Source organism: Bos mutus, chromosome 5, assembly GCF_027580195.1.
Source record: "Bos mutus isolate GX-2022 chromosome 5, NWIPB_WYAK_1.1, whole genome shotgun sequence".
Classification (NCBI taxonomy): domain Eukaryota; kingdom Metazoa; phylum Chordata; class Mammalia; order Artiodactyla; family Bovidae; genus Bos; species Bos mutus.
Window position 1 is genome coordinate 65,030,755 of NC_091621.1, and position 18,854 is coordinate 65,049,608.

The 18,854-nt window shown below is 37.1% G+C and overlaps 1 protein-coding gene across 2 annotated transcripts in view; it reads right to left on the bottom strand.

Annotated features, from left to right (window-relative positions):
* NAV3 (neuron navigator 3) overlaps nucleotides 1–18,854 on the bottom strand; it is an 893,105-nt gene that overhangs the window by 254,029 nt on the left and 620,222 nt on the right. For both annotated transcript variants that reach the window (XM_070370975.1, XM_005889180.3), the window contains 2 exons: nucleotides 17,435–17,552; nucleotides 16,754–16,806 (listed from right to left, as the gene is read on the bottom strand). In XM_070370975.1, the coding sequence (XP_070227076.1) occupies nucleotides 16,754–16,806; nucleotides 17,435–17,552 (171 nt within the window). The remainder of the gene's footprint in view (nucleotides 1–16,753; nucleotides 16,807–17,434; nucleotides 17,553–18,854) is intronic.

Sequence of the window (18,854 nt, forward strand, 5' to 3'; positions counted from 1 at the left end):
TAATTTAAAAGACTAATGCCACCGCTTTTAAATAGTCCATTTCAGCACAATAACCAGAGAGTGATTAACCATTTGGGGTGAGAACCAAAAAGAAACAGATTAATTTATGTTAATTCATGAGTTGATTTCAGTATTAGTCATGGCAATATGTAGCAAAGTTAAATAACTAAGACTTTTTAAAAGAGTGTAGGAAACTAGAAAGTTCCAGTTCTTTGTGAGTCATCTCCATGGGTTTTTTGGTATTCCATAAATCTTGAAATTCTAAAGTAAATAAGGTTTAAAGTTAATACTTGGCAAGGTACTGTTCTCTGTCTTATTAAATTCTCATCAAAAGCTATGTATGAGGACATACGAAGTTCTGCCAATGTCTTCTCTAGCTAAGCTTCATAGGAAGGTCAAAATGTCTTTTAAAGAAAATAAAAAGAAAAAATACATTCCAGACTTTGTCTTTATAAAATGGACAACTGTTTACATTTCTTTTTAAATGTAATTTTGTGCAAAATTAAAGCAATAATATCCAATGAGAGGTTTTTTGCTTTAAAATGATTGCTGCCAAGGTATACACATGTGCTTTGAGGAAAAAAAAAAGTTTTATATTAATTCATTTCAAAATAAGTTTTACTGAAAGAATTATAGAGTTGAAGACACTAAATATTACATGACCAAGTGGACCTTCTTGTTCTACCTGTTTTACATTGAAATATTCAAAAACCCTATAGTTCTGGAACCTACTTTGAATTCTTTCCTTTCTTCACACTGCATCTTGTTATTAGAAAATGAGACAACATAAGGAAGGAAAAAATATCTTTGCCTTTGTGAGCTTTGTGAGTTTGTAATACAGCTGAAGAGAACGAAAAAAGATTCATAAATCAGCATAACACAAGGCATAATATTCCAAAAGAGAATTATAAAGAACAGTGTGGCAGTGAAGAGAATGGATTTATCAGCTTTCACTATGGAAGAAGTATTATTTGGACACACAGGATAAGTCTGATTTTGATAAGGTTGGGCAAGCTTCAGAAGGAGGAGCAGGCATGCCCATAAGAGCTACCGAGAGCAATACAATTGCTCACAAGGACATCTGAAAACAGACCGTGCCAGCCTTTCCTCTCTGCAGTCATGCTTACAGAGTAAATCTGGCCTGGAACTGAAAAGGCTCCCAATACCCACTGGGATCCTAAAACCACTGCAATATAAAAGCTAAATAACTGTAAACCAGATAGCAGGCATAATACTTAAAAGACTTGAGTTTTCTCTGCAGACACAAGGCATCCTGGTTAGGGCATGTCTGTAGGTACTGCTGTTATGAATCATACATAGAAAATATGTAGAAGAATATAAACCAAATGTAACTTTTATTCTCTCTGGATGTAAATTCTTTTGTGACTCGTGCTATTTTAAATTAATGATTCTTCCCATTTTTCAAGATAAACAAGTATTGCTAATGTCATTGTATAAATTAACTAAATTTTATTTCAACCAAAAAAATAAATAAGATGGCTCAGTTTGAGCAAACTTCTATCATATGGCAAAATACAAATGATTATATAGATTTCAGCCAAAGATTTTATTATAACTCTTTAAAATATAAACACTTAGAAAATTAAAGTAAAATGCAATAATGTTTTTGCATTGGTTAAAACTGTTAAGATGTTTGTTTTCATTCATTCACATAATGATTATTTATTCATTGAGACATGTCCAAGACCTTAAATACATATATAATCTCATAGGAGAGATGATTCCAATGTAATGCAATGAATGTTATAGAGAAACACAGACTGCTAAACAGTCTATTCATAATCAGAGGTAAGAGACTAGGAAATTTATTAGAACTAAGATTATCTATCATGGTTACAAAGATCTCTTCTTCTAAAGTTACCATCAGATCATTCACTAAGTCATGTCCGACTCTTTGCGACCCCATGAATCGCAGCACGCCAGGCCTCCCTGTCCATCACCAACTCCCGGAGTTCACCCAGACTCACGTCTATCGAGTCAGTGATGCCATCCAGCCATCGATTCCTCTGTCATCCCCTTCTCCTCTTGCCCTCAATCCCTCCCAGCATCAGAGTCCTTTCCAATAAGTCAACTCTTCGCATGAGGTGGCCAAAGTACTGGAGCTTCAGCTTTAGCATCATTCCTTCCAAAGAAATCCCAGGGCTGATCTCCTTCAGAATGGACTAGTTGGATCTCCTTGCAGTCCAAGGGACTCTCAAGAGTCTTCTCCAACACCACAGTTCAAAAGCATCAATTCTTTGGCGCTCAACCTTCTTCACAGTTCAACTCTCACATCCATACATGACCACAGGAAAAACCATAGCCTTGACTAGACGGACCTTTGTTGGCAAAGTAATGTCTCTGCTTTTGAATATGCTATCTAGGTTGGTCATAACTTTCCTTCCAAGGAGTAAATGTCTTTTAATTTCATGGCTGCAGTCACCATCTGTAGTGATTTTGGAGCCCAGAAAAATAAAGTCTGACACTGTTTCCACTGTTTCCCCATCTATTTCCCATGAAGTGATGGGACCGGATGCCATGATCTTCGTTTTCTGAATGTTGAACTTTAAGCCAACTTTTTCACTCTCCTCTTTCACTTTCATCAAGAGGCTTTTGAGTTCCTCTTCACTTTCTGCCATAAGGGTGGTATCATCTGCATATCTGAGGTTATTGAGATTTCTCCCGGCAATCTTGATTCCAGCTTGTGTTTCTTCCAATCCAGCATTTCTCATGATGTACTCTGCATATAAGTTAAATAAGCAGGGTGACAATATACAGCCTTGACGTACACCTTTTCCTATTTGGAACCAGTCTGTTGTTCCACGTCCAGTTCTAACTGTTGCTTCCTGACCTGCATACAAATTTCTCAAGAGGCAGATCAGGTGGTCTGGGATTCCCATCTCTTGAAGAATTTTCCACAGTTTATTGTGATCAACACAGTCAAGGGCTTTGGCATAGTCAATAAAGCAGAAATAGATGCTTTTCTGGAACTCTCTTGCTTTTTCCATGATCCAGCAGATGCTGGCAATTTGATCTCTGGTTCCTCTGCCTTTTCTAAAACCAGCTTGAACATCAGGAAGTTCACGGTTCACATATTGCTGAAGCCTGGCTTGGAGAATTTTGAGCATTACTTTACTAGCGTGTGAGATGAGTGCAATTGTGCGGTAGTTTGAGCATTCTTTGGCATTGCCTTTCTTTGGGATTGGAATGAAAACCGACCTTTTCCAGTCCTGTGGCCACTGCTGAGTTTTCCAAATTTGCTGGCATAGTGAGTGCAGCACTTTCACAGCATCATCTTTCAGGATTTGAAATAGCTCAACTGGAATTCTATCACCTCCACTAGCTTTGTTCATAGTGATGCTTTCTAAGGCCCACTTGACTTCACATTCCAGGATGTCTGGCTCTAGGTCAGTGATCACACCATCGTGATTATCTGGGTCACGAAGATCTTTTTTGTACACTTCTTCTGTGTATTCTTGCCATCTCTTTTTAATATCTTCTGCTTCTGTTAGGTCCATACCATTTTGTCCTTTATCGAGCCCATCTTTGCATGAAATATTCCTGTGGTATCTCTGATTTTCTTGAAGATATCTCTAGTCTTTCCCATTCTGTTGTTTTCCTCTATTTCTTTGCATTGATCACTGAAGAAGGCCTTCTTATCTCTTCTTGCTATTCTTTGGATTTCTGCATTCAGATGTTTATATCTTTCCTTTTCTCCTTTGCTTTTCGCTTCTCTTCATTTCACAGCTATTTGTAAGGCCTCCCCAGACAGCCATTTTGCTTTTTTGCATTTCTTTTCCATGGGGATGGTCTTGATCACTGTCTCCTGTACAATGTCACGAACTTCATTCCATAGTTCATCAGGCACTCTATCTATCAGATCTAGGCCCTTAAATCTATTTCTCACTTCCACTGTATAATCATAAGGGATTTAATTTAGGTCATACCTGAATGGTCTAGTGGTTTTCCCTACTTTCTTCAATTTAAGTCTGAATTTGGCAATAAGGAGTTCATGATCTGAGCCACAGTCAGCTCCTGGTCTTGTTTTTGCTGACTGTATAGAGCTTCTCCATCTTTGGCCGCAAAGAATATAATTAATCTGATTTTGGTGTTGACCATCTGGTGATGTCCATGTGTAGAGACTTTTCTTGTGTTGTTGGAAGAGAGTGTTTGTTATGACCAGTGCATTTTCTTGGCAAAACTCTATTAGTCTTTGCCCTGCTTCATTCTGTATTCCAAGGCCAAATTTACCAAAGTTACAAAGTTACCATAAGTATAACATTTTTTCCAGGGGTAAGTGTTGATCAGCTAATTAAATTGAGATGCTCAAGGTTACACAGACAGAATATATCAAAACCAGAGTCTGTGTCATTAACTTGACACACACACACACACACACACACATATATATTTCTGCTTCAAGGGAAACCTGAACTAGTCCCTGAAAGGTTAGGAAGGGTTAACCAAATAACAGGATGTGGGGTGAAGCGAAGCCAAGGAAGGTACAATATGTGAACCCTTGAGGGGTGAGAAACACCTTAAGTTAAAGGACTTGCAAGGAATTCAGAATAGCTAGGAATATTAAGAGTTGAACCCTACTTAAAGCTTTTCCCACAACTTCTTTGTTATCAATGTGAAAATAGACCTTTCTGGTGGCCTTCAAAAGGTTTTAAGAAACTGTGTCAGAGGAGTGTTCAGGAAGAAGGGACTCCAAGATCAAGAATCTTGAGATCTAGCAAATCTAATGGCAGAAGATGAATCCATAGAGATAACGCTGGATGTGTAACATCTTCCACATCTTGCTAGTGGCTGGGCTTGATCTTAAGGCTCAGGACAGTAATAGTGTATTTGAAGCAAAAGAAATAAATTGTCAGTGTTGCACGGAAGATATCTTCTTTTTTTTTATGATCACACAGTATATACATAGGTTTATAGATAGAAATTAATAAACATTTCACAAATCAATTTCTACCCATACTATCTGCCATGTGCTTTAATTTTAAAAGTCCATTTTAATGGGTTTAATTTTAATATGTCATATGTAAAATATTAACTTCACAACAGGCTGCACTGTGAGGAACCTCATACTACATGTGAAGCACAGAAGCAGGGGACATGGGTTAGAAGCCACTTCTTTCTCCATCACTCAAAATCCCAGCACAGGAAGGGAATTCATACACATTAAGCATGTATATTATTTACTCCAAATGCAAAATCCTTATCATTTTCACTATAGAGGCTGGAAAATTTGATATTCTGATCATTCAATAAAGCCTTAGAAATGACATATTTTTATACTGCTACTGTTACTGCTAAGTCACTTCATTCCTGTCTGACTCTGTGTGACCCCATAGATAGCAGCCCACCAGGCTCCACCGTCCCTGGGATTCTCCAGGCAAGAACACTGGAGTGGGTTACCATTTCCTTCTCCAACGCATGAAAGTGAAAAGTGAAAGTGAAGTCGCTCAGTTGTGTCCGACTCTTATCGACCCCGTGGACTGCAGCCCACCAGACTCCTCTGTCCATGGGATATTCCAGGCAAGAGTACTGGGGTGGGGTGCCATTGCATTCTCTGTACTTTTTATAAGTTTACACAATTGAGTACACAGCAGAACCAGAATTCAAACGCATCCCCATCAGTCTTCAATGAAATAACAATTATTGCCATACTATGCTTCCTACCACTGTAACTGAGGCATTCTGAGTTAAGTCAGTTCTAGCTTTTGACTCAAGGTCTCTACATGATTAACAGACAGCTAGGTAGGATACTGGTCTGGCACAAGATGGTTGAATGTAAGGATGAAATTGTTCAGTGAGAGTATGGGCTTTCCTGGTGGCTCAGATTGTAAAGAATATGCCTGCAATGCAGGAGACCTAGGTTTGATTCCTGGGTTGGGAGGAAATGGCAACCCACTCCCACTCCAGTATTCTTGCCTGGAGAATCCCATGGACAGAGGAGCCTGATGGGCTACGATCCACGGGGTCTCAAAGAATCAGACCCAAATGACTGACTAACAAACAAGGACATAAAGAACATGTAAAATCTATGTGCTCCATACAGAGTCTAAGTTTATAAGGTTTAAGTGATTCCAAATTATTTCACAACTATCCAATGCTTTTTATATTCTGGTAGATGAACATATAGAATGATTGATGTGGCCACAAGCCAAGGAATGCTGGCAGTTACCAGCAGCTGGAACAAACAAGGAATAGATTCCCCCTACAGCCCCTTGAGGGAGCACAGGATTGCTGAAGGCTTGATTTTGGCCATGGGATACTGATGTTATGTAGATCATAACAAACTGTGGAAAATTCTTAAAGAGATGGGAATACCAGACCACCTGACCTGCCTCCTGGGAAATCTGTATGCAGGTCAAGAAGCAACAGTTAGAGCTGGACATGGAACATCAGACTGGTTCCAAATCGGGAAAGGAGTATGTCAAAGCTGTATACTGTCACCTTACTTATTTAATTTATATGCAGAGTAGCTCATGTGAAATGCCAGGCTACAAACTGGAATCAAGATTGCTGGGAGAAATATCAGTAACTTCAGGTATGCAGATGACACCACCCTTATGGCAGAAAGCGAAGAAGAACTAAAGAGCCTCTTGATGAAAGTGAAAGAGGAGAGTGTAAAAGTTGGCTTAAAGTTCAACATTCAGAAAACTAAGATCATGGCATCTGGTCCCATCACTTCATGGCAAACAGATGGAGAAACAATGGAAACAGTGACAAACTTTATTTTTGGGGTTCCAAAATCACTGCAGATGGTGACAGCAGCCATGAAATTAAAAGACTTTTGCTCCTGGAAGAAAAGCTATGACCAAATTAGACAGCATATTAAAAAGCAGAGACATTACTTTACCAACAAAGAGCCATCTAGTCAAAGCTGTGCTGTCTGCAGTAATCATGTATGGATGTGAGAGTTGGACTATAAAGAAAGCTGAGCACCAAAGAATTGATGCTTTTGAACTGTGGTGTTGGAGAAGACTGTTGAGAGTTCCTTGGACTGCAAGGAGATCCAACCAGTCAGTCCTAAAGGAAATCAGTCCTGAATATTCATTGGAAGGACTAATGCTGAAGCTGAAACTCCAATACTTTGGCCACCTGATGTGAAGAACTGACTCATTGGAAAAGACCCTGATGCTGGGAAAGATTGAAGGTGGGAGGGGAAGAGGATAACAGAGGATGAGATGGTTGGATGGCATCACCAACTCGATGGACATGAGTTTGAGTAAGCTCTGGGAGTTGGTGATGGACAGAGAAGCCTAGCATGCTGCAGTCCATGGGGTCGCAAAGAGTTGGACATGGCTGAGCGACTGAACTGACTGACTGAGTACTGATTTCAGATTTCTTGCATCCAGACAAGTGAGAGATTAAAGTTCTACTGTTTGAAGCCACATTTGTGATAATTTGTTACAGCACAAGAAACTAACACAATTATCTACTTAGCAGGGCAGCAGGGCAAGGGTGAGTCTTTAGCACGTAAGGGTGAGTTGGGGTCTGTGAGCATGCAGATCTCTAGGCCTTGTCCTCTGAGGATTGATTTGCTAATCTATGGGGAGTGCAGATGAAAGATGCAGTTTAACTTGGTACCTCTTGCCACTGTGCCCTATATCCCATGCTTTGTTTTTCTATTTCAAGTTAGTTTGTGCTGTGGGATAGGGAGAGGTAGGAAATAGTAATTCTGTTTGGCTCTTCAGTTTGTTTTTGTGTTAATTTGGTCTGGGGTGAGACACATGATTAAGTACTACAGAATAATAGTTTAAAGTTTGCACTCAAATCTGAGTTTGAATCCTAGTTATGACATTTACACCCTGTAAGAATTCAAAAAAATAAATTGATAAAGTTTTTACTCTCCTGAAGCCTCAGCTAACCTATCTGTGAAATGAGAATGAAAGCAGCTCCCACACAATATATTATGTGAGGAATACAGATGTTTATGAAGAGCTTAGCTCTATACTAGGCATATGTGTATCTATGTCTGTGTGTATACATGTGTATGTATATATTTTCATACTGCTGCTGCTGCTGCTAAGTCGCTTCAGTCGTGTCCGACTCTGTGTGACCCCACAGACAGAAGCCCACCAGGCTCCCCCGTCCCTGGGATTCTCCAGGCAAGAACACTGGAGTGGGTTGCCATTTCCTTCTCCAATGCATAAAAGTGAAAGTGAAGTCGCTCGGTCGTGTCTGACTCTTAGCGACCCCACGGACTGCAGCCTACCAGGCTCCTCTGCCCATGGGATTTTCCAGGCAAGAGTACTGGAGTGGGGTGCCATTGCCTTCTCCATATTTTCATACTAGAAATGCCCATATAAACACACATATTACAGAATGTGTGTGTATAAGAGCAATTAGATAGATATATAAGGGTACTCAAATGGAAAATTTATTAGGACTTTATCAGATAAAAATTGTTTTTTGTTTAAAATTCTATATTCTGCTTTAACTGACTTGGTGTTAGAGAATGATGAACATCATTTAATATTAGTTACCTATTAAAGATGATATTAAATCTTCATTATAGGCTATAATTGCCAATAGAAAGTGTTATAAATATAAAATTATAAAATACTGCATCAGTACCTATTAACCTGAAAATATATTCTCTGGGTTTTTAGTAAGTTCTTGCTTCTCCGTTTGTTACAGAGAACAAAACAAGGAATTTTTGTTTTTTATTATGAAATTATAAAACTGTTCTAAACTTACATAATATCTATCTATATATATATTACATATAAGGGTAAAGCTACATATAATAATATTTTTCAAATGCATAATTTCACCATAAAATCTATAAATCATTATCCCATATGCCTGTATGCTCTCCCAAACTAACCAAAGCTCCTATTTCTGCTGTAGATGGAATAAACAAGTATTGTATTAAAGAAAAACACTCCTTTATGTTGCAAGTTTGGAGGGAGGGGAGAGAGGAAAAGGATCCAAACACTAAAGAAGAAGGAGGGAGAGGTGGAAGATGAAGAGGTTAAAATTTAAAGACTTGAGTTTCAGACCTTATTTTGTTAAATGCATTTATTAATAAGTTTAAAAGCAATGTGGCCTAGACTCAAATTGTTGTTTTTTTAGTCTTAAATAGACATGAGACAAAAACCGATTCTTCCACTTACTGAAAAGGGACACAAGCAGACTCAATGAGGCAAATTCTTTCATAGGTTTGCTCTGATGGTGCAATGGAAATGCAAGCAAAGCGTCTAGTACAGCCCTGGATACAGACGGTTGGCAGTTAGTCTACAAGTGAATCAATAAGCGATACTGGTACTGCCGCACTCTCAGGTCCATCTCTAGAGCCTGATGCTTCTGCGATGCAGTTTCATAATGGGCTTCCCAGGTGGCACTAGTGGTAAAGAGCAACCTACAGTGCAGGACATGTAAGAGAAGTGGGTCTGATCCCTGGGTCAGGAAGGTCCCCTGGAGGAAGACATGGGAACCCACTCCAGTATTCTTGTCTGGAGAATCCCTTGCACAGAGGAGCCTTGTGGGCTACAGTCCACAGGACCATAAAAAATAGGACACGGCTAAAGTGACTTAGGATGCATGCATGGGATGCAATTTCATAATATTTTTTATGTTTGAAACATGACTTATACAAATTAAAGGGCAATACAATGTTTTCAAGTGTAACCTGATACATCATGAATTTTTGTCTATGGCTATCCACACAGGTCAGTTTAATTTAACTCATATAAATTATTTAATAAAGGAGATTTGGTACATCTGCTGATTTTCAAGTAATTTATCTTATCAAATATAAACTTCTCAACTGAACATACTGAGGTCAAATGAAAAAGTTTCTCCCATTTCATTTTGTTTTTCTGCCCGATGGAAGTATTTTTACTTATAGGTTGTTAAGCTATGAATACCACAGGTCATAGTTAAAATGATCTCATATCTTAGTATATTGTTTTCCAAGCTAGGATTTTAAAATTTTCTCTTTTTTCATATTTTTTTTCACTACTGAGTATTGAAAGTGGTAATTATCTATAAATATTAAAAAGGGAATTGAAAAAGATGGAGCAGTAGGTTCTTTTTAAAAATTAGACCATTTAAGGTGATAAAAGCTAAAGTTATGAAAGGATTGCTACAAAATATGTTTTCTAATATTAGGTGTGACTGTATTTCATGTTAACCGGGATAGTGGCTTATCACTGGGAAACATCGTACAGTATTTTAAGTCAAACTATTAGGGATAAGAACATTCTAAATATTTAAGAAAGTGGTCGATATTCAAATGTACAGCAGAAATACAAAGTACATTTGCAGTTGTTTTCTCCATACAGATATAAAGCTTAATAACTACCTGTAAAAACAGAAATAAGGTACATCCTATCTTCAAAAAGAAAGAAAAAAATTGTATGTGGATATCTGGTATCCAATTCAAAATTAGCTACTTAACTTTAATTTCCATTTGTCCTACTAATGACACAAACCAATTATAATATTGACACTTATAAGAAAAACATTTACACTATTTACTCTATATTATAGTTAATACAGAAAAGCATTCTTATATTTTCAGCATTTACTTGATTTCTGAATGGCAGACTAGGTAACGTTCATAACAGTATTGTTTTTCATTGTAAATTAGACTTAATACATCTTAGGAAATATCTTTTTTACCTTACTATGGATGCTGTTTTAAAAAGTTATAAAGATTGAAAACCCAAGTACATCTCTAAGAAGAAATACTGAACAGAAAGCATGGTCTTTGCTATTTTATTAAATCAGTATAGCACATCAGCATTCCAACGGATTTCAGAGTTTATCAGTCTGATTTCCTCACTATAGAAATTAGTGAAGACTTTGAATATTTATGGACTTTTTTCCTGACTCATCTAATCAGAATTAGAACTCCAGTGATCACTGTCCTTTAAACATGACACACTCTCAATGTCCCCATTTTACTTCAATTTTTTCATTCAAACTTTACATATGAGTATACTGAACAACTTCTAGAGACAAACTCAGCTTTAAAAATCATCAGGGTGGTTTATATTAATAATATAAATAAATTGGATCAATAATTTAATATAAATTTCCTAATACTTGTAGTTTATGCTTAATCTTCTGAAGTGTGAGCCTAAATAAAAATAATGAAACTGTTAAGCAAACTACAAAGTAGATATTTAGTTAATGGTTCTTTAGAGATCAGAGCTCTATTTGTAGGAAAACATTTGTCTTCATTAAGCTATCTTTTTCTAGACATTCCAGAAGATGAACAGTTTCAAAATGGCAGGGGGTCATGCGAATGGACTAACTTAGCAATATTCCACTCCTCTGAGTCATAGTGCTAGAATCCTGCAGTGTGCCATTTATAAGATTTTATTAAATCTTTAGAGCATTCCAATATTTTATCTTTTCCCTATTTGGTTAGAAACCTCATCTTATCTTACCTAAATAGATCCTTTAAAAGGGCAGCAATAACAAGCAGTGGCTGGAAGAATTAAAACTTGAAAGGGCAGCATACAGATAAAACAACAGAATAATTTTTCTATCAAGAATAGCTTCCCTGTCTGGATTCCTGTAAACTATAGAAATGGAACAAAGATGCCTGTGAAATACAGTAATTATTGTGGCAGCCACAACTCTGTAGGACATGGATTCACAGAATTAAGGGAAGACTAAAACCTATTATTTCATCTAGGAACAGAAAATTGTAAGAGGCACAAGCGTTACAAAAATCCTCATATCAGCAAGTTTCAAGCAATACAATAAGATAGGAAAGAAGGTAGAAGGTTGTGGCTAAGAAAACAATTGAGCTACTAGAGTGAGGTGAAGGGATGAGCCAGAAAACAGGAAGGACAAGCTGGGAACTGCATTTGCCAGATTCTCAGTTCTGCCCCATAATCTAATTCTTGGTTTGCAACTATTGCACATAATCAAATTTCCTAATCTCTCCATGCATTTATGAAGATTGTTAAATACCATGGTCTATTTTATTAGTGTTCTACTCTAACCAACGGAGCTAACTGGCCAAGTGCTCTAATGGGCTATTTTAAAATAAAGAAAATTTTGTTTTCCAAACAACTTTTCCCCTATATGTCTTTCATTTTTGTCTACGAACCTTGCACTTGTGCCTCTGCATTTCAAATACATGTTGGGCATTTTTTTTCTGCTATTTTTAATCTGCTGGGCATTCTGGACATTCCTGGTATTTATAGTTGACTAATTTATTTCCTCATGTAATCTCACCAAAGTTGTGGCATGCAGCATATATTTTGAATCCTGATACCACCCACCTAGAAATTACTTAACAGGTGCCATCCATATTAGTAACTTCATCTTTGGATGAGGTTAAATATAGTATTGAATAAGCTTCTGCAAACTTAGCTCTGTTTCCCGCCCCCCGCAGGATGAATTTAGTCTTAAGCTTATTAAAGAAAGATATAGCAATAGATAACAGTTGAAACAATAAATATGAATTGGAACCTCTCAATAATCATGCTAATAAACTGCTGTAAAGACAAGTTCATATTGTCCAAATATCTGCTCTTTAGTCAATGATATTTGAAAGAATTATTGTTGAATTGTATGTTATAAAATACTATAATCAATTTTTTATATTATAGTTAATCATTACAGAATGACATGGAAAAGAGCACATTAATATTATCTAATAATCTGAAATCATTACATTTATTTGAATTTCTTTAATTTCTATGTAATCCATTAACAAATACCTCTTCATGCGATCATATTCCCTTATGACATGACATAAACGAAAATGTATTCCCATTGTTTTCCAACATTAAATCTTCCACCCAGACTTCAAATTTCCTCCTCTGCCACTTCCTTGAGGATCCGGCATGTCCCCGGAATCTCCCTCCCCTCTCCTTCCTGCTTCCTCCTTCTCTACTTCCCCCTTGCAAAAACTCCCCTCACCCTGCCTTCCTCTCAAACCATGTTTCCCCTTCAACAGGAAAATCCTAGAAAAATATTAAACACTCAGTGGCTGTCTGCCCCTCTCAGCCACTCCTGAACACATGATCACTCTTACAGAAGATGTTTACTTGGAGGTCATTAATGCCTGTCTAATTACTAGAACTAAGTGTTCACCTTTGGTATACCTACCTATTTTCATGTAGCCCTGGACAGTATCCATCACATTTCCCTCATTTCACTTTTCCCTGTCCCACTAGGCTAACCCAAGTATGCACTATAGCTTAAGCTACCATAGCTACCCTAATGATTAACAATCCACACATGTTGAGTGTACCTCTCAATGACGGGCTCACTTTCTCACCACTCTTTTCACCCTCTTCTGACTCCTACACCTCTCCTCGTCACATACATGCTGGTGTACCGCAAGGTGAGAACCTCAGCTTTCTTCCTATCTGACTCACACAGATCTCCTAGAGATCTCACCCTTGTCCACTTCAATCAGTGCCTACACACAAGTACATTCTCACCAATGCCTTACTTCCGATTTGGAAACACATGCCTAATTGCCTCCAGTCACCTGCACTTCACGTTCCAATGGATACATCAAATTATATTAGTGAAAATCTGAATTTGTCATCTCCCCCCGTTCACCTTTTAACCTGTTTTCTCCCTCCATAATAACCATCTTATTTAATGGTAACTATTTACTCATTCAGGCCAAAAAATTGGGGAGTACTGCATAGTCCCTACATTTTTCATCTCCCACACCCAACTGAAAGTCAACACTTAAGGACTATACAATTCTCAGAAAGCACCTGGGGTGATCTTTTTAAATATTTACATCAGATCATAACATGGTCCAGCTTTAAAAGTTTTCTAAAGGCTCCTCAATCAATAGAGTAACACAGTGGACCTTCCTTTGCTTCCACATAATTAGGCTTCCATCTTCCCCTCTGAACACCTCTCACTGTGCCCAAACCACATGGTCTTCTGTTTCTGGAACACACCAAGCTCACTCCCTCCACATTCCTTTTGTTCTTCCCTATGTAACACTGTCGTTATTACTTATCTGAATATTTGTTTCTGATTCTCAAGTGTCCTTATATCTGGGCCTTATGAGCTCAGTTAATCTCACCCAAATATGAACATCTGGCTGTTCATCGATTTCCTATAGATTCATACTACAAGAGAACATCTATTCATAAAGGCGTAAAATAATCCAGTAAAGGTCTCCCTTGTGGCTCAGCTGGTAAAGAATCTGCCTGCAATGTGGGGGACCTGGATTAGATTCCTGCGTTGGGAAGATCTCCTGGAGAGGGGAAAGGGTACCCACTCCAGTATTCTGGCCTAGAGAATTTCATGGACTGTATAGTCCGTGGTTTTGCAAGGAGTCAGACATGACTGAGCAACTAACTGCTAAAAAAAAAAAAAAAAAAAAAGGTTATCAAGTTTAAAATTAAAAGAGAAAAAAAAAACCACTTTGTAACTAGAAATAGTAGCAGACCTAGTTTTACCTTACCTTTTGTTATCAAACGTGAATGCCAACCCAAAGGCCATGAACAATCCTTTATATATATATAAAGAATTGGACAAGTAGTTCTATGAGGAAGGACAGTGCTCACTGTTACTAATGCAGCATTGCTTGGCTGTTACACAAAAAAAGAAGCAGGCCACATCCTGTTTGGGACAGAAATATCAACTTTATAAACCTAGTCACGCTATCATAATTCTATTTCCTCTACTTTCTTATCTCGGCTAAAATCTAGAATTTTATTCATTAATAACATGTTACCAGTGCCAATTTTTAAGAATAGAGGCAAAAATGATTCAACCAAAAAAGTTACATTTGTGTCACATGTATTCTTGTGAATCACCACAGGGAAGCCATGCCAATTTCAGGTTAAAAATTCAACCACAAAAAAATAAAAATGAGGTTACAAGTCATTGTTACTCATATTTCAGTGTAATTCTGACTAAAACTTTTGGCTGGAAAAAAACACCTATTTTATAACATGCATTTCTCAGGTTTTGGTTTTTCTGTGTTCTTTTTTTTTCATCAGAAGCAGAAATATCAACATAACATTGTATACTAGATGTTATATGACATTTGAGGGCTAAAGGAGCAGGAAGTAATAAAATTAAGAGAACCTTATGAGATATTTTCATATTTGTAGAATCTTAGGCACAGATGTTTCAGATGAATATCCAAGGACTGCATCTCTGTCTATAGTTATGAGCTTTGGAGGTTCGTTTATTATCTATCATGAAGCAATAGCTTGGCTATTCACTGAACTGTTATCAGAATCAAGTTGGAATGACAGCAGTGAAGATAAGAATTTTAGTATCCAACATCTCTTGATGACTGAAATAAGGAAAGTAAAACCAATAGTGTTGGGTTTGAGAAACATAATGTGATATTCAGGGACTATGGTGCTTTTATAAGAAACCTTACAAAGTTTTTAACAGGTATTAATTAATGAATGTGCCCTTTATAAAGTTAGTAGCAGTACTATTCTGCATTTCCATGTCAGTTTAGGTGGTAAAGAATGTCCACAGTTATATGTTATTATCATATGATAATTAGGGTTTATTTTACAGATGAGAAAGCAGAAGGTCAGAGAAGTTACATGTCTTTGCCAACATCAAGGAGCTTTCACTGCAGCAGGGCCCAAAGGTATTATAATCACTTCCAGTAAAACTTCAGGAAACAACCATAATTAATTTTTATAGAGTCATCTTTGTGCCCAGAGTAATTAGATCAGGAACTTTCCCTCAAACTAAAGTGTTTTACAGAGAATCTTTCTTTATAGTGATTTTTTTTTTTTCCACAACAGCGACAGAGAGTTCACGACATTGTAATAGGTCCTTAGTGTGTGCTTAAACACACACACACACTAGACATGCTAGTTAATCACTCTTTAAAACTAAATTATTTTTTTATGATTTTGGATTTCAGTTTTCTGACATTACCAATATCAGGTCAGCAGGTCAAAAAGTTTATCATTTCTTTTCATTCTTTGTATTGCTGTCAATTAAGAACTCATTATTTTTATTTTAAAGGTCTATTCTATGCTAAAAAGAGTTTTGGAAAAACCTCATCTTCTGAATTTTGGCTGTCACTCCTAATTATATCTGCTGACGTAACTTCAACTAAGGCATTTTGGCTTCAGGTTGTCCTATAAAATTAAATTGTGGTTATTTAATTAATAAAGGGGTGGGCTTCTAATCTCAGTAGTTTATCAATCTATTGTTTTATTACAAAACTCTACCCTTTACCAACTAGTAAAGATAAGAGAGGGCTGGGTGAGATACAGATCTCTAGATCAGCTACTTTCTGGAAAAAGCTATGAATCATATCCCCTAGTTAGTCCCTGCTCAGCAAAACCAGCAGCCTGCCTTTATAGAGTCATTTCCAAGAGTGCTGAAGAGTCCATATGTTTATACTGGACTTTGTTATGAGCAAAGAAAATACTATTTATATATTTTTAAAATGCACATGACAACTTCTGTTCTTCAAATCAGTTGTTCAGACAAAAAGGCTCCCCTTAAAACTGGAAATGGGATTTCCTGCCACTAGTGAAATTATTCAGACACCAGAACACAAAAAAATGTCAAGGATCTGATAAAACACCTGGAGACTGCTTTTTCAAAAGTCATACATATTCAAACATATTGATGCTATCACTTTTTCCTAAATTGCACCCAAAGAGATATACATACATGATAGAATACAATCAAATGGTTTCTTGAATAAGCAGGAACATATGCAAAAGAAATTTCTAGTCCATTTATAAATGCAGTTAACTCTGGAAGTGAAGACAGGCATTATATTTAGAATAAACATGATTCTTACCATCTGAGACTGACTCCTAGGACATCCATTGATATCTTCAACTTTTTCATTTGCTAAAGCCAAGAAATAAAATAAAAGAGAGAAAAAAAGAACGACATGCTTAAGCCATGAAGTGAAACACACACACAAGAGACTAAGAAAAAAAAAAAAAAACCACAAGCAAAACGCTGCTGCTACATTCACTTTGTCTCCTAAGCTGTGTACAGGACACACTTGTTAGCAGCCGCCAAGTCCATATGCAGGAATCAGGCAAAAAAAAAAAAAGTGACTGAGAAGGAAGTTGCCGTTAATTCCTCAGCTTGTGCCAAATGACTGCTGACATGAAACCTTTCACAATTGTCCCTGCTGGATCAGGATACAGTTTCAAGGAATCTCAGAGTGTATGAGTTGCTCCAGCTAACGAAAAGCACACATGGGAGACATATGGTTTAATGAAGCGTTCATTTCTGACAATTCAGTGTATGTAAAGATACAGCTCTAGCCATTTACAAGTATGGCCAAACTGCCTTTTTCAAACATCCTCACATAAACATTTTAATTAAATCACAGGGAGAGCTACATTAATCTCACAGACACATGGACCAAGTTTCTAAGCATTCGACTTAAATTGTATTTTACCCAAAGTAGGTGGGGGCAGAGACTTTCAAGTTTTGTTTTGTTTTTCCAGAGGGTAGGTCTTACCAATGATCTGGATGATTTCTGCGAGCAGTACTCCATCTGCAATGTCTTGCTGCAAATCCTTGATCAGCCGCTTGTGGCCCGATTTTGCTAGGTAGTGGTTGGCCCAGTCTGTGTAAATCTGTTGAACAGAGGGAGGGAAGAAGTGAGATGAGATGAGGGAAAAGAGAGGCAATAAAAATGCTCAAGACAAATGTTGGATACAGAGGGATGTTATTCTGGATCACATTCCAGCTTAAGAAGTCATAGCTCAAAAGGAAATAGTTGTAAAATAACTTTTAAGTTCACTCTTTTTCAAAACCAGGGACTAGTCACTTGTGACAGAGCAAAACTCCCTTCCTGGATGACTACTGAGGAAGCTCCTGTTCACAAATCAGTTTCAGTTTGTACTCTCTTGCCTCTGGTTCCATCATACTGAAAATAATCCTGTCTGTCCTTATAAAAGGGAGCCACCTGGATTGACTTACACAGGAATCTCACTATAAAAACGTGTGTTTCTCTGAGCAGACTTTATTAAATCTGTCATGTGAGATACTACATGTGATAATATTTTGGCATCATTTTATGAAATAATTGCAGATGCCTAAGCTGTTTTATTTGAATTGTCAAATCCCATTTCAGCTTCTCGTAATGTGTTTTTATAAGAGAATAGAGGAAGTTTAAAAAGCAGCTATTATATAGAAATTGTAATTAATATAGAATTGAGGTACAGATTATGAACTCTAAGCTTGGTTATCTATATAAAGAAGAAGTGTCTCTCCAATAACAGATTATGATAGAGGAAAAAATTGAAACTGTTCAAAAACTTCACAAAAATAATAAAATGTTACTAATCTTTCAAATGTTATAGGCACTTACTGATGTAATATAATCTAATTATAGGGATAAAACTTCAGTTTCATGAGAGACTCACATGGACATATTAGTACACTTACAAGGCAGACCATAACATGATGTGATAGAAGAATGAAAACTTGAAATAAGAATAGAAAAGGACAAATAACCGAGAAATATAAAAATGTGTTATGGAAGAAGCACTGGAAGTAGAACTGGAAACATAAAAGAACCTGAAGAGGGGAAGTGAAGGGAAGGGCTTTCCCCCAGAGGGTACAAGACACAGAGAGGCACAGGAGCAAAGGAATCAAGCGCACAGCTGAAAATCACGTAATTAAGGCAGGATGCCTGAAATTAGGACAAATCAGACTGGAAAGGTAAGTTGTGCCTTGTGGTCACGAGCACTGAGACCCAGGCAAACTGCAGAAAAAGAAAAAAAAATTTCTAACAAAATTAATACACGTTTTTATAAAAATAAAATAAAACAGAAGTGTAAAAACTGGACCAAAAAAAGTTTCCCACAACTTGCAACCCCACCCACTTTTGAATAACTTGATATGAATAGTTCTAGAATGTTTTCTACACCCAC